Raw genomic sequence first — 27,007 nt, forward strand, 5'->3', positions numbered from 1 at the left:
GTGGTACTAGTGATGATAATGTAGTGATGGTGGTTGTAGTAGTGGTAGTGATGATGACGTGGTGTCAGCTGTTGTAGTAATGATGATATGTGGTGGTAGTGGTAGTGGTTGTAGTGGTAGTGTTGATGGTGGCTGTAGTAGTAGTGGAAGTGATGATGATGTGGTGGTTGGAGTGGGGGAGGATGGGGGGGTTATCCTTGGAATAATTTGACCTGACTGGAAGTTGCCCATAACCCGGAATTTTTTGCTCCAGACCGGATTTATTTCCTGTGAAACCAGAGTGTTGGCATCACTGGACTTAATTACAAAGTACTGACAAGAAGCAAACTATAATCATTCATTAACAGAATTTTGATTATAATGCCTGTACAAGTAAATAATTAAGCATAACATGAGATAGAAAACATGACAACGTAAAATCCAGTCTTAATTTTTTTTTTTTAAAATTGTTTGACAATTATAAAGGTTTTTTTATAATTTACGTATGTTATTCCAGTTTTTCATGACAAGTTTTAATTCGGAAACTGAACCAATGTTTCTTTAAAACTCCCACCTTCAGAAAATCCAACTCCAAACGAGCAGCGTTCTGCAAGGCAAACAAAACACTCTTCAGACCTATGCTGGCTTCAAGGAACAAGACACATAATTGCTGCAGACGACCCATATGAAGCTGAAAAAATAGATTTCATTGCCATGAATTGAAATTATATCATTCAACATGGAATGGAAGAATTGGGATAACTTTCATGATCGTGAAGAAAATGAATGACAATTATCATGACAAAAATAAGCAGTGGTGTCGATTTTACAAATGTCATGGAAATGTGCCATTGACAAATACCATCATATGGATGATTTTAAGGCCTATTCCATCATTTATTTTCAAAACTTTCTCTCACTTTATATTTTAAAAAGTTAAAGTCAAGTTTCGTTCACCACACAAAGCAAATGTTTCATCTTTTAACTTTTTTTTAATCCCCTGTATTCCTTGTGGATCATAGGAAACTTCAAAATCATCTTCATCTGCCATCTGTTTCTGTACTTGGCTTTCTTCTTGGTAGCCTCCCAGTTGAGGCTGCCACTTTAAATTCATCATTTAGTGAGCGCTTCCATGTCTGTTTCAGACACCCAACCCCCCATGTCCATGTCCCTTGAGGGGTCTAATCAAGAAACTGGTGGCTGATGTTGCTCCCTGTTCTTTTCAATGTGTGTCCGACCGTAGCCATCTTTAAGTTATAGCCTGACACTGAAACCCAAAAAAGACTGGCATTTAGACGTCATTATTTGGTTTTTGCACTGCCGAGTGAGTTGTTAGTAGAGCTCATGGGAACAAGTGGTCCCATAGGTTGAACTATTGAATACAACTCACGATTTGTTTTCTTTTGTGGCCAAAGACTGGCATTTTGACGCCTTTTTTTGATCAGTGTCAGGCTATAAGTTTACGATGGCTACGGTCCGACCCATCTCCATTTCCTCCTCCTAATTTGGTTACTGATGGCTTCTTGGTTTGACCATTTTACAAAATTCTATGTCAGAAATGTGATCTTGTCAAATTATTTTCAAAATCCTGTCGAGGCATTTGTTCCAATCTTAATGACCTTTAAATAAAAAAGGTCTAGCACATGAAAAATAAATGTATCGAGTAACTTTGTCAAAACATTTCTTTTATGCTGGACGCCCACATTTTCCTTAAAACGACCACATATGACCCAATTATCTGATGAAAAGTTGCTGTAGATTTTTTAAAGAGAAAAAAAAAAATTAATTTTTTACTATAAGTATAAGCAGAAAATATAATTAGAATGAATATAGATCCATTTACATTGTGACTCTCCAAACCGTAGACAAAGTTTCACACATTTTAAATAAATTTCCTTTGCAGCATCGAGCAGAAAGAACAAAATAACCTGTTACTTTTTTGTCATTTTAGAGTTGTTGATCATCATCTTACCTGTAACGAGAGTCGATAAACTTCCATCATTGCCAGAATGACTTCGTTATTGTTTGGTTCTTGACCTGAAAAAAGACAAAATTAACCACATAATCTCCAGTGCAATGAGTAGAGTTTGGCAAATCCGTGTAGTTCAGTATCAACAACCAGAAAGGTCAGTTATTCAAAGCAGTGCACCAAGGTTGTTTACTTTCTCTGTACTTTCTAAACTATTCCTGGGGAAAGTCAAGACTGAACCATCATTAATCATATTATTACAAAATACAAGAAAACCAATTTTGTTTACCTTCCATACTCGGGTGGATTTTGTCCGTGTAGATGTAGGAGAGAATCATTTCAAATGCCCCAGGGTCTTTGTCCTTCAAAGTCACCACCAGTCTTCCATTCTCAAAGGCGTCCTGATTGGGATAGAAATACAAAAATACAGATTGTAAAAGACTAGGGACAAAATACACAAACAGCTTATGGATGCTCTTATACGTTACAGTGAATGACAGAATCAGTCGGATGGTGAAAAGGTTTGAACTGAGATAATACCAAGTTTAGTTAGAAGGTCAATTTTTATCAAAAATGAGTTCTTGTCATAAATGATTAAATCAACCCTTTTTGTACATCTTCGGGAAATATCAACGCTTAATTTCACTTCTAAATATTTTTCACAACTAGTCAAGTTGAAAAAGTATGAAATTTGAGAAAAGTTGCTGGATACCTTTCACATACATCTGACTCTAACCATAACTTCATGAAAAATCACCCGATTAACTTCAAATACAGATTTAAATGCTCTGGTGAGCATATTCTCTCAGAAAATGAAAAAAAAAATGCAAATCCAACATTTTCAGTTCTGACTGATTTGACAAATGACAATTCTTTGCTATCACTTGACTTAAAGTAAAATATAGGCAGCAGCAAAACATCGTTTTTCAATCTTCTAATCTTAAATCTTTTTCAAGTTCGAGATAGTCTAATGGAATCAACGAAATTTCAAGTGGGCCCGGCATCATTGGAGCAAAGTAAAAAAAAAGAAACTATATTCTGCCAATATATAAAATTATGGTCCAGGTATTTTATTCAAGCAAAGTTGAGTTGAGAAAACGAAACCAAAACAAACGACAAGGGGATTTTAACCGGAAGTAATCTTTCATAATTATTATGATCTACAAAATGATGATGATGATGATGATGATGATGATGATGATGATGATGATGATGTTTCATAATTATTATTTCTACAAAATGATGATGATGATGATGGTGATGATGATGAAGAGAAGGAGGAGATAATAATAACAAATGCCAGTCTTACCATTTGCTTGGCCACCCTAATCTTGTCTCTGAGCCATGGAGAACGAGCAGCGACCAAAGCGATGTGAGCTGGAATGCTACGGCCCTCCTGGTAGAGTATTCAATTGAAAAAGATCAAAAACTCACAATGGTATCAACGTTGATCATTACATCATAGCTTGTGTAGAATACAATATTCCTTCCTGACACTGTTTTGTTTACAGTAACCACCATAGCTCCAAATAGGGTTGTTTTGTCTCAATAACATTTTAAAATTTTAACATTGGAAGAATTGAGCTCAAAGGGAGACAAACACCTGTTTATTTTTTTGTTTTTTTTAAGAGAATGAATTTGTGCAATTTATCCTTGACATTGAGAAGCTCAACAACCTCATTCACCAATCATTCAACATGCATGACCCCTAAATTGTTGGATTCCAAAGCAGACATAGACACGTTTTCTGTCTAAAAAGATATAATCAGAAATGGACATTTAAAAAGCAAAGGTTTTGTTTGATGCCCCTCAAAAAGTGATTACGAATTATTTTTTGTTTTCTGCTTAAAAACTGGAGAACCAAACGTTTATCTTCCCGTCTGTGTTCAGGCGTCTGTAGGTCAGGATGTTTTTCTATGTGGTAAGGTCAGAATGTATTATGTCTCAAAAATCATAACAATGAATACATCTATAAAACAAATAACGACGTGACCTTTGCTTGAACTTTCAGGTATTCCATTCGCCTGGTTCCAGTCCCTTTGTGGACAATGAGTCCTTGGGAAAAGGCTCTTTACTCACACGATCACACCGCACACGTGTAAAATGAGTCATTTGCTGGTAACAGTAACAATGCTGTCTGTCTCTGGTGAAAAATCAGTAATGGTTGGTGCCTTACAAGAGTTATGTCTCATTCTATAATATATGACATACGACTGTTGACCTTTGAGCATATCTAAAGGATATTGGGCTAGACATTAAATGTTTTTACAATTTCATATTCCTATGATTGAGAGTGATATACATGAGGAAATGATTAGAAAGGCGCAAAATGCTCACCTCACCAATGATAAAATCCACATCACAGAATTGCCTGCTATCCAACAAGTTACCATAATCATCTCGGAGAGTGCACTTGGGGTAACTAGAAAACTGTTCACAAATAATTTAAGTGAATGAGCTATATATATATATATAAAATATGAGCAATAGGGAACTAAAATGTGATGTAAAAAAACTGGTTCCAATCTCAATGGAAGTGTAAAACCACTCTTCTGGAGGACTCGATACATGGCTTGTGTAAATGATCTTCTGGTTTCCGCGTAATGAAATGGCATCTTGTTTTCTAGTCTAAATGTACGCTGGTCGTCAATTAAGACAATCCATCCTCGTTCTTTCATGCCCTTAGATTCTTCCTATTCCTTAGAATCTGCCTATATATCCTGCCTGTTACCAAACTTAGTTATGCTATCACCTTATGATTTAATGTGTAACCCATTCATTATTGACCAAATAGAAGTCGAGAAGAGGGAACCCACAATATCAAATGATTATGAAGCTACCTTCTTGTGGTAGGAGATATCTCAGAAAAGTGAGTGGAGCAGGCACTTATGTTGATAACAACAAGAGATGAGTGAGTAGGAAAGTGCCAGAAGACAATAGAGAATAAAACATTTTCGCGGCGGTGATGGGGTTTGAGCCCACGACCTTACTAGTACGACAACTCCGCCTGGCCGGGGAGAGCGTGACTCTACCGTATGAGCTATCTACAATCCATGGGAGTTCTCTGGGCACTTGTTCGGATGAAACTCTCAAAAGGCCATTTACTCCCCTCCCCTCCCGTGCTAACTACCTGTGTGGGGTCACTATAGGTTAACTGGTATCAGACAATGCCATGTCCAATGGGGACAACACTGGATATTTATGGAGTTATGTTTTCCTGGATTACAGAGAAGACAATACAAACTGTTTATCTATGGAGATTTTTATAAGTTTCTATGCAATCTTGATGGTCTTTCTGACATTCAACCAATCATGGATATCTATTGACCTCACTAATGGGGATGAGATGACCTAGCTCTGAAATAGCACTCAGTCAGGAAAGTACCCAGACTATGAGGGTGGTATGTTAATAAGGTTCCGGATTCAAATCCTTCTCACCACTATTGTTTCCTCTTCTTTATTTCATCTTTTCTTCTTTTTTTTTTTCTTTTTTTTTTGGATGACCCATCTCCACATATTGATGGCTCGTTGATCAAACCTCTGAGGTATAGTATTGCAAAGAAGCTACTTCAGAGGTTAGATCAACGGGCCATCGATATTCATCAAACATGAAATCTCATGATGTATTTTTCCGTTTCCTGTACACACCTGGTAACGATAGATTTCTCCACTCCTCACGTTGTTGTCGATGGTTCCTCCAAAGATATACATGGCATCTCCAACCAAACCCGCCGCGTGGAATAACCTGCCAGCTGGAATCTGGAAAATTATTTTTAAAAATCAAATTGTAAGAAAATGATCAAACTCCACAAAATATTACTGACCTAAAATCTTACAATAATATCTGGATTAATTGCTTAACAAGACTACATAGAAACGGCATTTCATCTTTCTATGACTTGTCTCAGTCAGTGTAACTGAGCTAGAACTTAAAATATTAATGTGGAGAATGTGGAATACTGGTGATGGTTGTTGTGTTTGTGATGATGATGTGGTGGTGGTGGTGGTGGTTGTAGTAGTAGTAGTAGTAGTGCTAGTGATGATGATGAGGTAGTGGTTGCAGTTGTAGTAGTAGTAGTAGTGGCAGTGATGATGATGTGGTGGTGGTGGTTGTATTAGTAGTGGTAGTGATGATGTGGTGATGGTGGTTGTAGTAGTAGTAATTGGAGGGGGGAGGGGAGGTATCCTTGGAACAATTTGACCTCACCGGAATGTGACGGAAGTCTCCCAATTTTTATTTATATCATTTAAATTTGCTTGGTTTTCAAAGGCTTTCAAACTTGTCTTTAAAGTCATCCATTATCCCGTTCATGTTTCCTTTTGAGTATACAAATACTTTTCTCAACGTTTTCGTCTGATTTGTAGAATAGCTTTAATTTCAAATTTTACAATGTCATAATCACTGGAAGAACTTGTGTATGTTTTGGATGAGGTCAGGATGATGTCAAGTGTTTTCCCCACGAGTTGGTTCCAATACAGTTTGGCTGAAGTTGAAGTTCTGGACGATTTGAAGCATGTTTTAATATATTTGTTTGCCATATTGTCCATTTGGTTTGACGCGTAGGTTTTCCCAGTTCATATCAGGGAGATTAAAGCCTCCAGCAAGTATTATATGTTTTCCCATTATTGTAGATTTTTGACACTGATTCATAAAGTTGTTCCATTACGATTATTACACCAATGTTGTCTTATCATCCGTTTTGATTCCAAGGAGTAATCATTTAAAAAATTATTTTTTAAAATTTCTAAGCATGGAATTCATGGAGAGAAATTGTTAAAAGTAAAGAAATAACAGTGAAAGATGTAAAAAAGGAATTTCAAATGTAACGTATCAGGCAAAATCTTTTGTACTAAATAAATCTCATATTGAAAGTTATAAAAGTATTGATATCGAAAGAAAAAGAGAGAGAGAGAGAGAGAGAGAGAGAGAGAGAGAGAGAGAGAGAGAGAGAGAGAGAGAGAGAGAGAGAGAGAGAGAGAGAGAGAGAGAGAGAGAGAGAGAAAGAGAGAAATTCTATCTGTTCTATAATAGTAGTATCTGCCATTTAGCCATTTAAAAACAATATGAAGTGTACACCTCAGAATTAATAAGTTTGTCACCAATGACTTACCTCACTTTCCTGAGCTGGCTCAACAACTGACCAAGTTTGTGAATCTAAATCAAAACTAAATTAAAAAAGAAGAAAATAAAATCATGAATGAATTGGTTTCAAATATATGGGTGGCAGCATGCTTTAAGTATTTGTGTCAGATATGAGACCTGAATAGTGACCAGAACAGTGACCAAAGGAATATAAGCATGATACAGGTACAGTCCTGGCCACCCTTTGACAGAAATACTCAATGAGACTTGTTTATTTAATGCAGAATTTTGATCACTCCCCCCCCCCCACCCCCACCCCACACACACACACACACATCTTACACAAACATTTTTTCTATAGGCAATATTCAAGAAACTTTTTAAACCCTGAAGTATGATTTCCTCTTATGCAAATTCTTTTTGGACCAAAAGCCAGTCTTCTATTTTAATAAAAGAAAGAGCGCCTGTCTGTGTATGTGTGTGTCTGTGTGTCTGTGTGTCGACTACAGGGAAAATCAGAATACAATGAAAATTAGCCATTTCGTTAACATTTTTGTCCTTCTGATGCAGGACACGGAGTTTTTTGGGTTTTTTTTCGATTAAGGCCACTTTTACAATGGCTGTATAAAAATGTTAAATCAATTGTATTAGACCACAAAGAATTACAAAAATATTTTAAACAGAAAGAACAGTATTGTGCTTTGATGCATTGAAATTTAACATTGATTATAAACATAGATCTATTGTCGCTATGTGTTTAGCTAATAAGCTCACAACATCTGCCAGCCAGATATAATGTACCAACACACAAACCTATGTGTGACCTGAAAGTTTAGAGTCTGATTAATACAATTTAGTGAGAACTAACTCATAAAAATGGCTGGTAGAGTTGAGTGACATCAAAATCATTCCTTCTATATTGTGCTGCTATGTGGTATGACACTCACTTTTGGATGGGAAGGTCCTGGGTTCGAGCCTTGATCGGCTTATAGTTGAGTCCTTGGAAAAGACTCTTTACTAACATTCTCTCACCATACTCAGGTGTAAATATGTTAAGTGTTGCTTTTGGTCAAGGGCCCATTATAAAGCAATTTGAGCATGTTTGGTGGATATCGAGTGGAATAAAAGCCTAACGTTCACGGCTACGTTATATCTGACTGGCAGATATTGTGATTATTTCACCTAAACGCATAGCATCAATATGTATTTTTTAAAATGCATTAAAAATATAACAAAGATCATGTCCTTACCAGTGTAGATCATTGGGCAGCGTTTGACCAGTGGCCCCACCAAAAACATACAAGTGTCTATCAAAAGCTACCATGGTGTGGCCATACCGTTTCTCTGGGGGAGGTGGGGTGTCTCGTACAATCAACTCGGTTGAAATGCGAGTCCACCTATGAACCAAAGACAAATGGTAAATGAGAAAATAAAATGTTAACAAAAAGAAACTCCAAATAAAATCAGATAAGAAACAGCTTCTTTCCAATCACAGATACCTTTTTTTCCTTCCATTTATTTATGGCACTGTTACTAGATAAAACTGTCAAATAAATTTCTTACTACATATTTTTTAGTGTTAAATATTAAACCAAAGGGTACTTAACCAAATCTTGTGAAGGAATGTTTCTTTTAATGTCAGTACTCAAAACAGCTAAATGGTCTAGTGGTATGACACTCACTTTCAGATCAGAAGGTCCTCGGTTTGAGCCTCGTCGGTGGATAGTGAGTCCTTTACTCACATTCTCTCACCATACTCAGGTGTAAAATGAGTACCTGGCCATTAACAGCATTGTTTCTGTCTGAAAAATTGTAATATCGTCTAACAGGCGTCATGTCCTTCCTAAATGTTAAGTGATGCTGTTGACAAGGGTGTAAAGTGTTTTGAGCACGTTCAGTGGATATGCGCGATATAAAAGCTTGTATTTCCACTTTAAATAGCATATTCATATGACCTTAAGACACCATTCAATAAAATAGGAGGGGGAAATAATTATTTTAATATAGAGTCATGACAAAATAATTAAGGAACTTACTGTTTATCCTGGAAATTAAATCGGAACAAATTGTTTGTGATTTTGGCCCCACTTTGTCCAGAGAAGACATACATGCAATCCCTGGCCACGGCCAGGGCAAAGTTACAGCATGTTGGGGGAATGTCACCACTTTGGTCAACCTGAAACAGAAACAAGCAAAGGAACAAAAATTCAACATTAAAACAAAAGTCAGGCTTAAAAAAAAAAAAAGTGCTCAAAGCGCTTTACAAGGGGTCCCTGGCCAACAGCAACATGCAACATGTAAAACGGGACATAACGCCTGTTAGCGATATTACAATTTTTCGGACAGAGACAACGCTGCAACGGCCAGGTACTCATTTTACACATGAGTACGGTGAGAGAATGTGAGTAAAAAGCCTTTTCCAAGGACTCAACTATGCGTCGAGCGAGCTCGAACCCAAGACCTTGCGATCCGCAAGCAAGTGTCATACCACAAGACCACATAGCCGCACATGGGCTTGTAAATGTTGGAAAACAGAATAGTCAGAACGTCTTTTAAACTCAAATTTTACAACCATTTTTAATAACTTCCTATATCGGAGCGATTGATAAAATCTGGTAGTTTGAAATTTAGCAAACCTGATTAAGATTTTAAAGAAAATGTCGGGTGAATTCAAAAACCAAAAGTTTATCAAAAAATGTAAACAAAAGTCCTTTTCCTGTAACTTTAACTTTGTAAACCTGCAGCTTACTCTCATCACAATAAAACTCATAACAAGTACAGTTCACTCTGCTTAAACCCACATCAGCTAATCACATGATGATGATGATGATGTTGAAAACATAAGTAATGGCTTTTCATTTCCAGAAAGAAAAAAAATTCAAAAATGAAAAAGAATTTTTAAGAATCATAAATGAAAAAAAAATGATAATAAATAAAATTTATCCCCAAAGTAACTTTACCTCCTCCCAACCTTTGGTGTCGGGCAACAAAGAAATGGTCCACATGTCATTGAGCCGTGCGTTTCCATCATAGCCAGCAAATATCCATAATTTGTTGTCATACATTGCCGCTCCATGAGCTGCTCTTGCCACTGGTAAACGATGTGACTTACTGAGTGTGCGAGTGTGCTGGGATCCTTTGGTTAGCACTGGATCTCGCATGAAGTCGTCCCTGAAAGAAGATAAATATAAATTTGGAACATATGAAAAATCTTTTCTCTTTTAATAAGTAATTTATAGAAAATGATTTATGTCGATGCCTTTTGACAACAGCCTTTTTACTAAGAATAATCTTAGCTATTGTTATTTTATTATTATCATTATTATTATTATTATTATTATTATTATTATTATTATTATTATTATTATTATTACAACTACTACTATTATCATTAATAAAAAAAATATTTTATTCTGCCACGACATCATAAGATATTATCGCCTAGGCATTCCGCAAAGGAATATAGATAACTCATCAAACAAGATGTCTGATGTCCACAGGAATCACCCATGTTGTCACTGTGAGCAAATTGGATATTTTTTCAGGCTTAACTTTAGGTATCTTATGTATATACTAAAAATGTAATTTGATTCCTGAAAGCTCAGTTGGTAGAGACCTAGCCTAAAAAGAAAGGTTCTGGCATCGTTCCAGATGGAGTCAAGGTCAAGGACATCTCTGTCCACCCAGCAGTGACGAGGTAGATTCGTTTATCAGATCTGTCAACAATTATTTGCAATAATCTAACATCCTACTCAAATGGTAACAAATAATTGCTACAATCTATTTAAAGATCTGGAAACAGAAATAATTAGGGGCAGCGTGGCTCAGTGGTACGGTCTTTGCTTCCTACCCGAAAGGTACCGAGTTCAATCACCCGCCGCTGCTTGTGTGGCCTTGAGCAAGTCACATCGCCCTAGCTTACTTTGCGGCGCTGCTCTGCAGCTGACGCCTGGGTCATTCCAGTCTTCCCTTGGAATAGATCCTAAAGACAAATTTCCCCTTGGGGATGAATAAAGGGAATGTTATTTATTTTTTTATTTAAATAAGCTTCAGCTCATGGGCTTATGAGTCCGAAGGACTAAATTTAAATATGAAAACTCTATAATGGCCTAACACAAACATTAGATCCAATACATTACCTGGCCTAACACTAACATTACATCCAATACGTTACCTGAAAACACATTTCCTACCTGACATCAAATTTCCATTCCAACCAGGACCCATTGTTAAATTTGTATTCAAACAAGTCATTCTTGTTGGTGAGATTACAGTTTGAATGGATGTCTCCTGTGTAGCCACCTTGTAGAACAAAGGAACAAGAATAAGACAAAGATAAATCTTGTGTGTATCTGTTTTTTCTCAAAAATTAACTTTCTGGATAAAAAATTTTCCGACGTCCGATGAGTTTTGCCAGATCATCTCATAAATATCAAAACAATGCCAGTCTTTCTTTGATTTTACGTATAAAGCAAAATAAAAATATAAAATCAAAAATACAAAAATTCATCATTTGTAAAACTAACATTAAATTGAAAATAAACAAAACTTTCCCTCTGAAAATACTAACCAAAAACAAACATGCTGCTTTCATGGACAACAGCTGAGTGATGATATCTCGGGGCTGGAGGTTTTCCTGTTGTAAAAGCACGACCCCAGGACTTGTCCTTGACGTCAAAACGTAGGAGGTCATTCAACATGTTTTTACTAAATCAACCAGAAAGAAAAAGCGCATGATGAATATTGTGTATCTGGAAGCATTTATAATTAGTATTCAAGAACCAACAATGATATTGATTTTACATCTAATACAAGAAAAAGCACATGTGCACAGAACGACAACTCGGTGTGTACTAACTGGTCATGCAGTCAATGTTAGAGACACAGATAAGACAGTAAACAATGCGTTTGTCTTTGAGAAATAAAGGGTGGTTTACATTGGCATTACAATACATTATAATACTTATTGTTTAACATTCACAAAAATAATGATAATAAACAAGTCTATCTCTTATCAAGCTTGGAGCAGTTATTCTCATTTACTATACTATATCAATTTATGATAGTATGTAAATATATTTAATAACGTTTATTTATTCATTCTAGTTATTCACATTTGTAAACCAAATTTCTTTATGGGTGAATAAAGTTTTGGCCAAAGCATTCGATCAATTCATAGCAATGGACAACAATAAACCCATCAGAGGTATATAGACATCTCAGGAACCACTGGACTCCATTCAGCCACACAAAAGACAATGCCTGGATAACGAAGATGAGGATGAGTCATCGGAATGTGACACACGAGCCCTGACAAACACTGAAAAACTTGACAATGTAAATAAACTACACCACTTCATCCAAGAAGAACGTTTGACAAATGATTTACATTGGCGAGATTGGAGACAAAGGTTTATAAACAGCTTGCACAGAATAGAAAGCAATCAATGCTTCGTGATTACTGTTCTAACAATCAATGTCACATTTTGTTGTCAATGAAACATGAAAAAGAAAAGATTTTTTTTTTAAACAAAAAAAGAAGAAAAAAAACAACAAAACAACATAATTTAAAAAACATTCTAATGAGGTCATGTCTAGAACGTGACAGTTCCAAGCCCGTAGAAAACTCAGACGTGAAGGTCCTACATGAATGGCACATGAAAGCTGAGGCTTAGAGGCTTAGAGGATATTTTTAGCTTCTCCACTTAATCGACTAAATCGACATACTGACCTGAACTCCCGAGGGTGTGCGATTAAGCGGATTCAACTGTATTTAGTTTAAATCATCATCGATTCTCTTTAAGTAAACACAAAAACAATGAAGAAGTCTTGACAACTTACCCATTATCTCCCCCAAAAACATACAGAGCTTCTTTGTAAGCCACAACTGTGTGTTTGCTTCGTCTGTTGAGAGAGAAATTAAGAAATGATATACAAATATAATAGGTCCTTTCCTTAACTCAAAGAGAGTCCTATAATCAAATTTATTCTTTCTTTGACCACTTTGGCTGTTGAGATAACCTATAATCAAATTTATTCTTTCTTCGACCCCTTTGGCTGTTGAGATAACCTATAATCAAATTTATTCTTTCTTCGACCCCTTGGCTGTTGAGATAACCTAAATCAAATTTATTCTTTCTCGACCCTTGCTGTTGAGATAACCTATAATCAAATTTATTCTTTCTTCGACCCCTTTGGCTGTTGAGATAACCTATAATCAAATTTATTCTTTCTTCGACCCCTTTGGCTGTTGAGATAACCTATAATCAAATTTATTCTTTCTTCGACCCCTTTGGCTGTTGAGATAACCTATAATCAAATTTATTCTTTCTTCGACCCTTTGCTGTTGAGATAACCTATAATCAAATTTATTCTTTCTTCGACCACTTTGGCTGTTGAGATAACCTATAATCAAATTTATTCTTTCTTCGACCTCTTTGGCTGTTGAGATAAGGTGATAATTTTTAGGATCAGCAGAGGACGAGGAAAGACTCTTATAAGAGTATGATTCAGCTCAGAACAATTGTATAAATATTGGAGTTATCCATTCTTCACTGAAGATATTTATTCACATTATTGAGTGTTCTGCTGTCAACGTAATCTTAAAATGATTTTTTTAAAAAAAAAAAATTTTAAAACTGCAAGAACGATCTCACCTTGCACCCACGAATTCATCACATTCTGGCATGGGCTTCCACATGTGAACCGTTTCAAACGGGCCAAAGTCCAGAGTGAGGCATTCTGTACTTTCTGGCCAGTTGTGGTCAAAATCCATCCCAGGAGGTCTGGCGATCGCCATCTTGGATTGATAGTTTTACCTTTGAAATGAATCATAAATGATGAATGAATGTCGAATATTAAAGGAGTCTTTGTAATGGTAAATATACAGTCAAATGAGAGTGGTGGGCTATACCATACCACATAAGGCAAAGTGGGCTTTTAAAAGTGGGTTATTAGACTATGACCATTGTACCTCTACTGTTACAACACTCAAAATTTAAACAACTAACAACTCTCTCTCTCTCTCTCTCTCTCTCTCTCTCTCTCTCTCTCTCTCTCTCTCTCTCTCTCTCTCTGTAGCAATGCAACCTTTTAGAGGCGAAAGTCTTTGACCTAACACCAAATCTCCCGTTTTCATCAAAAGACAAGTAATGGCAAAACGATTATAGATAAGTCCGAGTTGCGATACTCTGACTTCTCTCTTGGTGGAAACGCTGTATTCTCCGTAAACAATAATAAAGATAAAAACAAACAATTATTTATTATCTGAAAGAAAAAAATTAGCTTCGCTGAGGGGTAAAGAACACCTGCGAGCATCCTTGACATGCTATACATCACCAAGGTCACCAAGCGACACGTCTCCCTTTCATCTTCCTGCATCCCCCCCCATCCATCTCTCCAATCACACATCGTTGGTGGCAACGACGGATAAAAAAGGTCCTTTTCCTTTTATTCAATCAACTTGTCTGTTGTGGACCCTAGTACTCTCACCAAAATATACAAAAATAATACTCACTTTTTTCTTCTCCAACGAAAATATCTACCCCCCACCAGACTAATTATTTGTAGCAGACGACAAATATCTCAAAACGGTCACGTGAGACTGTGTAAAAACAACACAGGAAGTCCATGAATGCTTATTTACGGAATTTTCTTTAAACCATGTAAAATACGAAATTGCGTTTTGTTGAGTCGACTCAATGGGTCAGATTGGGCCAGTATTTTTTAACGAACTTAAATTCTGAAAAATCAAAATGTTTCTTAGAAAGTTAAAAGATGCTAGTTTTTTAAACAGAGGTAGGTTTTTTTCAAAAACATTTCTCTTTAATAACATGTCCACCTCTTCGGGAGACCTTCCATAAGCTACTACATCCCAAGTATTCTTGTTCTAGGGGTTTGGGAGGGGGAAACTATTTTTTTTAATTTTAAAAGTCTCCCCCCTCCCAAACCCAGAAGTTCTAGTTCTAGTGTAGGGGGTTTGGGAGGGGGGAGACTTTAAAAAAAAAAAAAAAAAAGTTTCCCCCCTCCCAAACCCCCAACTAGAACAAGAATACTTGGGATGTAGTCGCTTATGGAAGGTCTCCCACCTCTTCTATTTGCAGGTAGGCACTTAAAATTAAAATTAAAATGAAAATTCAGTTTTCCAATGACAATAAATTTGAATAAAATCTGGTTTACTCTATGATGATGCAGTATGGCTGTCATTATCCCCAGACACCTGTCTGGGGATAATGAAAATTTGTTATCCCCAGACACCTTTCCCCCATCCCAAAACCCCTACTAGAACATTATAAAAAAAAAAGAATACTGGGGACTGGGCCTGGGGATGTAGGCGTAGGGTAGCTTTCGGAAGAAGGCTACCCACTCCCGTCAATGGTTCCACCGGCCCAGCACCTCTCTACTTCTTATATTTATTGGACATTGCAACTAATTGCAAGTCCACGATGACTAAAATATTTTTTAAAGTGCTGTGAAACTATAGAAATCCTTCCCTATAATTAACTTTCATTTGTTTTACCTTATTTTTAATTGGAAAATTTTTAGGGATTTGTTTTGTTTTATTCCATTACGACTTGTCTTATCTTTCAGCTTTCATAACATTGAAGAGTGGTTTCCGTCTATTTTGGGTGCGGCTCCCTTTGGGTGCATAGGATCTGCTATCTATCCCAAGTTAATCAGTTTAATTTATTTTTGTACTTAAGTGTCAAATGGCCATTGCGCGATACTTCCGTCTTAAATGTCTTTTATATCAATAACTACAAAAATATCTCCATTTACTCACCGTTTATTTAAAAGTTTCTCACTATGTTTGATCCCCACTTTCACCAATAAAATAGGTGGGGACATTTGCTAGAGGGAAGATGGCTGCTCCCATACGGAAATTATTTACTTGGCGACATTGCTTTCGATTTCGACATTATTTGGGATTTGTAAACCATGTTTACAGGGAGTACGGATCCGAGCGATCGAGAATCCGTCGAACGAGAGATAATGTTGAACATGTGTCACAGTATGGTCACGTATATGAGAAACTCAAAGAAGGAGATTTACGACTCGGGTAATAATTGAAATTGAAATTGTGCAAATGGAGAGATGGCTCTGTACACTAGACGTCTAGACTTTAGGTACTTTGTTGGTCTAAAAAAAAAAAGACAAAATTTGGATTGAGTCAGTTAAACCTATATCATTATAAAGGGCTTTTCAACACGATTCTAATTGAATGGGGAGGCCTTACGACAGTTCCTCTTACTATTGCTAAGGGAAATAACCCAAATATTCCCTCAACTACCCCGAAGAAAAAATTGGAGGCCTTCCGCCATCCGAAAACTCCTCGTTCTAGCATCTCTTTCAATTAGCAATTTCACCGTGGATCTTTTGTCAGGCGTTTGTTTTTCAATTTATCAGCCCTCCGAAAGCTATTGCTAAGGGAAACAACCCAAATATTCCCTCAACCACCCCAAAGAAAAAGAAAAAAAAATAGTACCTTTAACTAACCCTAATAGGAAAGACAACCTTCATTAAGACTACTACTAATACTACTACTACTACTACAACCACCACCACCTCATCATCATCCTTACCACCACTTCTACTACTACGACTACAACCACCACCACATCATCATCATCCCTACCACAACTACTACAACCACAACCACACCACTGTTCCTAAGACCATTACTACTACCACTATCACTACATCATCATCCCTACCACCACTACTAATACAACTACCATCACATCATATCCCCACCACTACTACTACAACCAGTGATAAGAGATGGAATGAGATTTTTAAAAAGTTAGCTCAGGATAGAGAAGGATGTAATTTTTTTTCCATCCAATGAAAGTACTTGATTCTTGGTCATTTTATGGTAAGTGTGGGTGATGATAATCTTGACTTAAGCAACATTGACTCGGGGGAGGAATTTTTTCTTTCTAGTGTTATATAAAAAGTTGGAGGGGGGAAACCAAGGAAAAAGATTGACTCACTGATAATCAACTCAAGGGATGTTGTCTCATCTGGAGTGCACAATGAATAATGTGATCAGAGATTTGATATAATCCATACTTTTCATCAGGTTTGTGATAAGCAATGCGTTTTCATTGTGTATGCAGAACATCAACCCCCCTGCCATCCTTTTGTTTCCTCAGGAGAACTATTTTGAAAGCCAAAGCAAGCAATGAGTCGGAGACAATTTTACTTGAGGGATATCGACTCATCAGAGACTCAATCCGTCTTGGGGCTGAAGTTAAGTACATTTACTTTTCTTCAGAGGAGATGCTGAAAGATTTACCTCCATCCATACTGCAGGATGCCCAAATTTTTAAAATTATTTACAGAGATATGAAAGCTTGGTCGGACACAACAACCCCACCTGGAATTATGGGTAAGCAGTACTACCAATTGTCCCATCATCTTACCTCAAGGCTTTGTTGCTACAGCTCACACTCACATTGTGACTATTTAATCTACGTATTTTTATTAGTATTATGTATGTGCAGTGTTTTTAGAAGTTTTCATTGTAATATCCTACATACTGTGAAGTGATATTGCAGACTTCCACAAGAAGAAGAAATTTATAAAGATATATAAATATATATATATATATATATATATATATATATATATATATATATATATATATATATATATATATATATATATATAAAATATATATATATATATATATATATATATATATATATATATATATATATATATATATATATATATATTATTATTATTATTATTATTTGCTGTAAATATAACATGAGACACCTAAGGTATGATAAATAAAATTGTTCTGAATGAACACTGTAGAAGATTTAACAACTACAGCAACGTGCAAGCTGTTGAAATCTAAAGCGATGGAATTTTTGTAATGAAATCTGTCGATGTGTTTGATATTTTCAGGTGTATTCAAGAAACCAAAACAGGGTGAATCTTGCTTATCCGAAATGCCGCGTCTTCCTTTAACGGTGATTCTTGATCGTATAAAAGATCCAGGAAATGTTGGAACGTTGATCAGAACTGCTGCTGCGATCGGCTGTGAAAGAATCCTAGTCTTAAAAGGTCTGTAGATTTATTTTAAAATCATTCATTTTCATTGGTATGTGTTTTGCTCCATGTGTATGCTCATTACTATGCTCAACTAATTCACTGGATAGATATTTGTTTATTTATCATATTTACTTGTCATTTGATTCAATTTTTCTCCTGTTAATGCAGAGTTCCCTTGGCCTACTTAAATTCAAATTCACATCATCATCATCATCATCACTACCGCATTACTACTAAAACCGTCACCACCACCGCTACCACATCATCATAATCACTACAATCACAACCATCACCAATTTTAACATCACCACTACAACTTCCACTATCAACACATCTTCATCCCTACCACCTCTCCTACAACCCCCACATCACCAGCCCTACCACCATTACTACTAAAACCACCACACCATCTTCCCTGCACCACTTCTACTGCAACAACCACCCCCACATCACCATCCTTTTCACCACTACTACAACCATCACCATCCCTACCACCTTACTACAAACACCACATCACCACTCCTTATCACCTACAGTAAAACAACCACATCACCATCCCTACCACCACTTCTACAACAACCACCACATCACCATCCATACCCACAACTACTACAACCACCGCCATATCACCATCCCTACAACCACTACTGCAACAACCACCACATCACCATCCCAACTACCACTACTACAACAACCACCACATCACCATCCCTACCACCACTACTACAACAACAACCATCACATCACCATCCCTGTGACCACCACTTCTACAACAACCACCACATCACAATCCCTACCACTACTACTACACATCCCTCATCACCATCCCTACCACCACTACTACAACAACCACCACCACATCACCATCCCTATCACACTACTACAACAACCACTACATCACTATACCTGTCGCCACTACTACAACCACCATCTGTACAACTTTATCAGACTTTCAAATTTTAATTTAATTGTCCTCAATGCTCTGTCATTCGTTTCTCTATTTTTATTTTATTTGAGATGGATGAGGGGTTTGAGTTTTGTAAAGGTAGGTGGTAACATTTTAAAATTGTTGAGAAAGACATCATTTTACTGTTTAAAATATTTCAATTGTTGTTGTTATTGATTTACTTTATATTAGCTTTCATTTAATTAATTTAGGTTGTGCAGACGTGTGGGAAGGTAAAGTTCTCCGCTCTGGTATGGGAGGTCATTTTGCCGTGCCAATTTACAACGGTTTGAATTGGTCTCAAGTCTACAGTTATATGGAAGACTCAACGCATCTTTTCTTAGCCGATGCAAGAACAGAGAGTGAAATCACCACAGCAATGGACAGGACGCTCTCCACAGAGGAGGTAGAAAGTGGTGAGTGAAATGCATTAAGAAGTTGGGATTATTGTTATCCTGCCCCACAAAATGTTTGATGTTATTTATATGGTTATCAATGACTAAATGACCAGCGTGTTCAAAACTGATGTTATTTATATGGTTATCAATGACTAAATGACCAGCGTGTTCAAAACTGATGTTATTTATATGGTTATCAATGACTAAATGACCAGCGTGTTCAAAACTGATGTTATTTATATGGTTATCAATGACTAAACGACCAGCGTGTTCAAAACTGATGTTATTTATATGGTTATCAATGACTAAATGACCAGCGTGTTCAAAACTGATGTTATTTATATGGTTATCAATGACTAAATGACCAGCGTGTTCAAAACTGATGTTATTTATATGGTTATCAATGACTAAATGACCAGCGTGTTCAAAACTGATGTTATTTATATGGTTATCAATGACTAAACGACCAGCGTGTTCAAAACTGATGTTATTTATATGGTTATCAATGACTAAACGACCAGCGTGTTCAAAACTGATGTTATTTATATGGTTATCAATGACTAAATGACCAGCGTGTTCAAAACTGATGTTATTTATATGGTTATCAATGACTAAACGACCAGCGTGTTCAAAACTGATGTTATTTATATGGTTATCAATGACTAAATGACCAGCGTGTTCAAAACTGATGTTATTTATATGGTTATCAATGACTAAACGACCAGCGTGTTCAAAACTGATGTTATTTATATGGTTATCAATGACTAAATGACCAGCGTGTTCAAAACTGATGTTATTTATATGGTTATCAATGACTAAATGACCAGTGTGTTCAAAACTGATGTTATTTATATGGTTATCAATGACTAAACGACCAGCGTGTTCAAAACTGATGTTATTTATATGGTTATCAATGACTAAACGACCAGCGTGTTCAAATCTGATGTTATTTATATGGTTATCAATGACTAAATGACCAGCGTGTTCAAAACTGATGTTATTTATATGGTTATCAATGACTAAACGACCAGCGTGTTCAAAACTGATGTTATTTATATGGTTATCAATGACTAAACGACCAGCGTGTTCAAAACTGATGTTATTTATATGGTTATCAATGACTAAATGACCAGCGTGTTCAAAACTGATGTTATTTATATGGTTATCAATGACTAAATGACCAGCGTGTTCAAAACTGATGTTATTTATATGGTTATCAATGACTAAACGACCAGCGTGTTCAAAACTGATGTTATTTATATGGTTATCAATGACTAAATGACCAGCGTGTTCAAAACTGATGTTATTTATATGGTTATCAATGACTAAATGACCAGCGTGTTCAAAACTGATGTTATTTATATGGTTATCAATGACTAAATGACCAGCGTGTTCAAAACTGATGTTATTTATATGGTTATCAATGACTAAACGACCAGCGTGTTCAAAACTGATGTTATTTATATGGTTATCAATGACTAAACGACCAGCGTGTTCAAAACTGATGTTATTTATATGGTTATCAATGACTAAATGACCAGCGTGTTCCAAACTGCTGTTATTTATATGGTTATCAATGACTAAACGACCAGCGTGTTCAAAACTGATGTTATTTATATGGTTATCAATGACTAAATGACCAGCGTGTTCAAAACTGATGTTATTTATATGGTTATCAATGACTAAACGACCAGCGTGTTCAAAACTGATGTTATTTATATGGTTATCAATGACTAAATGACCAGCGTGTTCAAAACTGATGTTATTTATATGGTTATCAATGACTAAATGACCAGTGTGTTCAAAACTGATGTTATTTATATGGTTATCAATGACTAAACGACCAGCGTGTTCAAAACTGATGTTATTTATATGGTTATCAATGACTAAACGACCAGCGTGTTCAAATCTGATGTTATTTATATGGTTATCAATGACTAAATGACCAGCGTGTTCAAAACTGATGTTATTTATATGGTTATCAATGACTAAACGACCAGCGTGTTCAAAACTGATGTTATTTATATGGTTATCAATGACTAAACGACCAGCGTGTTCAAAACTGATGTTATTTATATGGTTATCAATGACTAAATGACCAGCGTGTTCAAAACTGATGTTATTTATATGGTTATCAATGACTAAATGACCAGCGTGTTCAAAACTGATGTTATTTATATGGTTATCAATGACTAAACGACCAGCGTGTTCAAAACTGATGTTATTTATATGGTTATCAATGACTAAATGACCAGCGTGTTCAAAACTGATGTTATTTATATGGTTATCAATGACTAAATGACCAGCGTGTTCAAAACTGATGTTATTTATATGGTTATCAATGACTAAACGACCAGCGTGTTCAAAACTGATGTTATTTATATGGTTATCAATGACTAAACGACCAGCGTGTTCAAAACTGATGTTATTTATATGGTTATCAATGACTAAACGACCAGCGTGTTCAAAACTGATGTTATTTATATGGTTATCAATGACTAAACGACCAGCGTGTTCAAAACTGATGTTATTTATATGGTTATCAATGACTAAATGACCAGCGTGTTCAAAATTGATGTTATTTATATGGTTATCAATGACTAAACGACCAGCGTGTTCAAAACTGATGGCAGGGCAGTTTTTTTTTAAATCTGCAGCTGCAAAAATCACAGGAAAATTCCGTGACGACCGAAAATCTGCAGCTTTTGGCAATTTGTTGCATTTTTTCCAGATTTTTAAAGAAAAAAATGGATAGAAAACCGTCTTGTATTTCCCAGGCTTGAACTTAAAAAGTCATTAATTGCTAAAGCCTCCATTTATTTATGTACTTATTTTTGGGAGGAAATTTTTTTTTTACTGTAACAAGGAAAACAATTTCACAGCAATGGTATTGTCAAAAAGATAGGCTATGAGTTAATTCAATAAAACAAAGTAATGTGCAGATTCACCTATGGGCTCTGATTTGTGTGCACCAACGGGATTGAACCAGGGACCATTTGAAATGGAATCCATAGAGATTATTATACCCAGGATAATGGGAGGTCAATATATTAGACGGGAGGAAACCGATTTTATTCCACGCCTATTCACTCTTCCACTATTTCAACCCCCAAGTTTTAACTCATAAATAATTCACAATCATGAGTGATTTTGTTCATGAATGTGTTTGTGACTGAGGATATACAATAAAGTAATAGGTGTGTGATTGGTGAATGCAGAATATTTTTGTATCTAATATTTTATTTTAACAATTGTTTCACCAATACCACGTCTGTAGACGAATTTCCATTTTTTTGGATGAATGAAGTATATATTATTATTATTATTATTATTATTATATTATTATTATTATATTATTATTATTATTATTATTATTATTATTATTATATATTCATTATTATTATTATTATTATTATTATTATTATTATTATTATTATTATTATTATTATTATTATTATTATTGTGTCAAATGACTCTCAATGGGGAATCTTATGGAATTTTTTTACAATTTTATTTCAGACTCATCATCAGAGAGCTCCTCATCGGATTCAGAAACTGAGTATTCTTCAGTGGGCGATTTTGATACAAATGTTAAAGAGACTGCTCCACAAAACAATGCAATTGATCGTACGTCTTTCCCTGTTATTTCCTACTCAAATATGATTCTTCACTCTTGGCAACCTGGTTCAGGGGGAAAGGGAAGTGTAGCTCTTGTTATTGGAAACGAGACTGAAGGACTGGGTTTGTCTGCCAAAAAGTTTGCTTACAATTGTTATGGGACATTTGTCACAGTTCCCATGAATCAATGCGTGGAAAGTCTAAACACGGCTGTTGCTGGCAGCATTATAATGTACGAACTTCGAAGAAAAATTATGGAATTGATCGCCTCAACTTCAGTCAGGTGATTCTATTCATTTTGATGATTTTATGTGCAGATGAAAAATAAAACAAGATTTAATTTTGAAAATTGGGTCAGCTTATTTATTCTGATGCCGATATAAATGATTGAATAATTCGTGATTGATATTATTCCTATTAATTTTAAAGTTGAGGAACATTGGCCAATTCTTGATAAAAAGTTGAGGAACATTTTGGCCAATTCTTGATCAGTCTACAGCCTTGCTCTCTCGCGTTATTATTTGGCCTTTCCTCGTAGCTGTGTGTCATTGATCTAGGGTCAGATTATTTGGTCCTGACTGGGCCCTTTTTTGTTTTATTTTTTTTTTTTATTTTAAGAAAACTTAATTCGACTTTTTTCTCTGAAATTTTCATAAATCCTCAAAATTCACTTTTACAAAGGTTTCTGTTCTGTGTGGAAATGTAAAGTTTGGAGTAACAACTGATGCTGTATGCAGTAAAGACACTGTCAACTTAGACTGAGCATATCTCTGGTTGGTTGATATTGCTTTGTGGTTTCAGTGAAGTAGTATATGAGTATTTATGACAAAAATAATTACAGAATATCAACACTGTACAGTGCAACCTCGATATAACGACATCGTCGGGACTGGGAAAACGTGTCGTTATAGAGGGATGTCGTTACAGAGAGGTTTCCTATGTGTGTATATCAGGTGTTTTGGGTCTTGTGTAGTGAATGTATACTTTTTCATTTTCCCTCTGTAGTTTATCCGGGCTTGGGACTGGCGCAATGAATGGAGAGTGGACAAAGGATTTATAAACAGTCCAGTGTTTACCTGTCACAGGCATTCATTGGGTGAAAGGCGAGCCTTCTGATTGGTGAAAGGCGCTGCGGTGTTGTACAAATGTGACTATTGATTGGCTGAAAAAGAAGCGTTTTCATTGGCTACAATAAGAACTAGCTCTGGGCTTATTACGAGTAGACAACATACATAGAATGGAAGTTACCACTTGTAATAGTTACGAACAATTTCATGGTAGACAAACACCTTCAAATGTCGTTATACAGGGGTTTTGCTGAAATGTACGTCGCTATAGAGGGGTTTTTATTACTAATGATATATAGTAAAATAAAATGGGACCTGAGTACCATGTCGTTATACAGGGAATGTCGCTATAACGGATGTCGTTACATCGGGGTTGCACTGTAGTTGTAACTTAGATTTTCATTCTCCACCTTCAAACTGGTGAGTACCTGGCCTTTTATCATCATTCATCATGGCTTGTGCTCTTGAGCACGTTGCCGGTCAGCTGTCTCCACGAATCACGATCCTCTGCGGTGCGCATGAAATCTGTGTTGCTTTTAAAATCACATTTGGCCATTCTTAGGTTAATTAAATATGTCATTCTTCGTCTTCCTCTTGCTCTCTTTCCTTAGATCATCCCAGATGTCACCAACTTTTCTATTCCGTCTCTTCTCCACACATGTCCCAGAAACTGTAACTGCCTCTTTCTGATGGTATCGATCAGTATTCTTCCCTTTCTCACCTTCTCCAACACTTCCTCGTTCGTATATTTGTCTGTCCATGACGGCCTCAACACTCTTCTATACATCCACATCTCAAATGCCTCTAACCTCCTCGTACATTCTTTGTCAAGCGACCACGCCTTTTATAAGGAACTATAAAACGTCAATTCAGCTAGTTTCGTTTTGTATGCAAATAAAGGCAGATTACTTTGTAAAAGTTCAACAATGAATGTTCTTCTGTGAAAACAATTGAAAAATAAAATTCAATTTATACAATCAATCATTCATTCATTTACTCTTTTTATTTTGAGAGTGTCAGTGATAACTTCCATCATGCACAGGGCACAGTCGAGGCAGGGTCGACCTGTGACAAAATGGCATGCTGTGCAGCTATGTGGTCTAGTGTTATGACACTCGCTTTTGGACCGGAAGGTCCTGGGTTCGAGCCTCGCGCTCGGCGCATAGTTGAGTCCTTGGTGAAAAATGAGTACCTGGCCATTAACAGCGTTGATGTCCCGTCCTACATATTAAATGTTGCTGTTGACCAAGGACCCCTTGTAAAGCGCTTTGAGCACATTTAGTGGATATTGCTCTATATAAAGCTCAATTTAAAAAAAAAATTTGTTGATCATCATTATCACTACCAATACTTCTGCAACAACCAACACCCCATCATCATCATCACTGCCACTACTTCTAAATCCACCACCATCGTATAATTACCTCACAAACAGTCAGTGACACCCAGCCCTTCATGGCAGGCCAAAAGACCCCAATCCAGAAATTTAATAATAAAACCCATCACAAAATGGAAATAACCAAACTCATGACTCAAATGTTTTCTAGACATTTTTATTCTCCATAATCATCAAGTTCAGATTAATCTATCGCTGTCACACAGCAAGACATACTTACATTTACATACTTATACAAAATCAATCGCTGGTTCGTTCAAACATGCATACTTACATTCAACAAATCATATTAATTTCAACAGCTTGGATTTAGCTTTTTACAAGGCAGTTTAAAGGAGATGGAGAACATGATAATAATGATAATGAGGTTTAGTTATGATTAATCTTTGTTTAAAATACGATGATGATTATTTACAATGAAAGCTGTGAAACTGTAGCAACAATAATTATCTGATTCAGAAAATATCTAAAATAAAATGGACGCAATGAGAGATATTTACATTATATATTTACATAAGTTTATGCATATAATAAAAATATAATAAGTAATGATCACGTAACACTGATATCAACAATAACATATTTGCCACAAATAGATTTGAAATTGAGTTATGAGATTTCCTCTTTTTTTAAAATCCTAATTGCAGTGTTTAATCATTTTTATATGACCTCATTCCAAGGGTCAAATAAAAATAGTCTTGAGCATGTAGGTCCATATCATTTCACAATTAACTACTCTCACTCTCATGCAACGATGATAAAGATTTGTGAAATTCCATCATTATGTTTGTTTTTACAGGTTTTGTGGCGCTTAAGGTCATTTCAGCGCCAGTAAAAAGGAAGATGATAGGAGTAGGAGTAAAGCACCGAAGAAAAAGTAAGACGAAGGGGTTCAAATAGATAACAAGATATAACGAGCAATCCATCCAATGTGATTATTGTGGTGTTTGTGTTTTTTGTTTTGTTTTTAAGAGCTGTACAACGCTTGTAGGTCACTTCAGCGGCAGTAAAAAGGAATATTATTGGGGGGAAATTGTAGATCTGAGGATTCCATGACAACTGCATCAATGTGCCTAATTTGATTTTACCGAAAACTCCCAACAAAGGATCCTGCCATGAAGGATACGCTCAAATGTCTACAAAGTACAATATAATTGGAAACAAAAAACTACGATAATACATAACAGAGAGACATTTTACAAGGAAAAATAAATATCTCAAAAAAAGTCAACTACACAATTCACTACTTCCTTCTCACCTAAGGATCCCAGCCAGGATCAGGGGAAAAAACGAGCATACTCAGAACAACATGAAAAGGGAATAAAGATATAGAGGGATAGAAGACAGAGCAAAAGAGAGCTCTCCACTTGGAGGGCAGGAGACACCATCTAGGCCTAATTTGACCTAAACGTCACATTCAGATGCAAGCAAGGAATCTCGCTACGCTTACAAAGTTGCCAACAATTCAAAACGAATAAAAAATAATA

The 27,007-nt window shown here is 36.0% G+C and overlaps 2 protein-coding genes across 4 annotated transcripts in view; one reads left to right on the forward strand and one right to left on the reverse strand.

Moving 5' to 3' along the window:
• The window catches only part of LOC144966980 (leucine-zipper-like transcriptional regulator 1), a 31,628-nt gene extending 15,995 nt beyond the window's left edge, over positions 1-15,633 (reverse strand). For both annotated transcript variants that reach the window (XM_078903679.1, XM_078903678.1), the window contains exons 1-15: positions 15,550-15,633; positions 13,688-13,849; positions 12,873-12,935; positions 11,602-11,738; positions 11,225-11,333; positions 9,992-10,202; positions 9,068-9,207; positions 8,282-8,428; positions 7,060-7,114; positions 5,597-5,707; positions 4,286-4,378; positions 3,258-3,344; positions 2,238-2,349; positions 1,952-2,016; positions 554-670 (exon numbers count right to left, since the gene is read on the reverse strand). In XM_078903679.1, coding sequence (XP_078759805.1) covers positions 554-670; positions 1,952-2,016; positions 2,238-2,349; positions 3,258-3,344; positions 4,286-4,378; positions 5,597-5,707; positions 7,060-7,114; positions 8,282-8,428; positions 9,068-9,207; positions 9,992-10,202; positions 11,225-11,333; positions 11,602-11,738; positions 12,873-12,935; positions 13,688-13,830 — 1,590 coding nt within the window. In that variant the 5' untranslated portion in view covers positions 13,831-13,849; positions 15,550-15,633. The remainder of the gene's footprint in view (positions 1-553; positions 671-1,951; positions 2,017-2,237; positions 2,350-3,257; positions 3,345-4,285; positions 4,379-5,596; positions 5,708-7,059; positions 7,115-8,281; positions 8,429-9,067; positions 9,208-9,991; positions 10,203-11,224; positions 11,334-11,601; positions 11,739-12,872; positions 12,936-13,687; positions 13,850-15,549) is intronic.
• Positions 15,634-15,647: 14 nt separating this feature from the next.
• Positions 15,648-25,105, forward strand: LOC144966984 (rRNA methyltransferase 3, mitochondrial-like). Of its 2 annotated transcripts, none has more exons than XM_078903681.1 (5): positions 15,648-16,089; positions 17,186-17,421; positions 17,949-18,107; positions 19,254-19,457; positions 22,959-25,105. In XM_078903681.1, exons 1-5 carry the CDS (start codon positions 15,893-15,895, stop codon positions 23,342-23,344), a joined length of 1,182 nt encoding a protein of 393 aa, XP_078759807.1. In that variant the 5' UTR covers positions 15,648-15,892; the 3' UTR covers positions 23,345-25,105. The 2 variants fall into 2 exon arrangements, with proteins under 2 accessions (XP_078759807.1, XP_078759808.1); XM_078903682.1 differs by having other exon boundaries at positions 15,870-16,156.
• The last annotated feature ends 1,902 nt before the right edge of the window (positions 25,106-27,007 follow it).

Source organism: Berghia stephanieae, chromosome 3 (genome assembly GCF_034508935.2).
Source record: "Berghia stephanieae isolate SIO BIC M18660-M18661 chromosome 3, UCSD_Bste_1.3, whole genome shotgun sequence".
In the NCBI taxonomy this organism is placed as follows: Eukaryota; Metazoa; Mollusca; class Gastropoda; order Nudibranchia; family Aeolidiidae; genus Berghia; species Berghia stephanieae.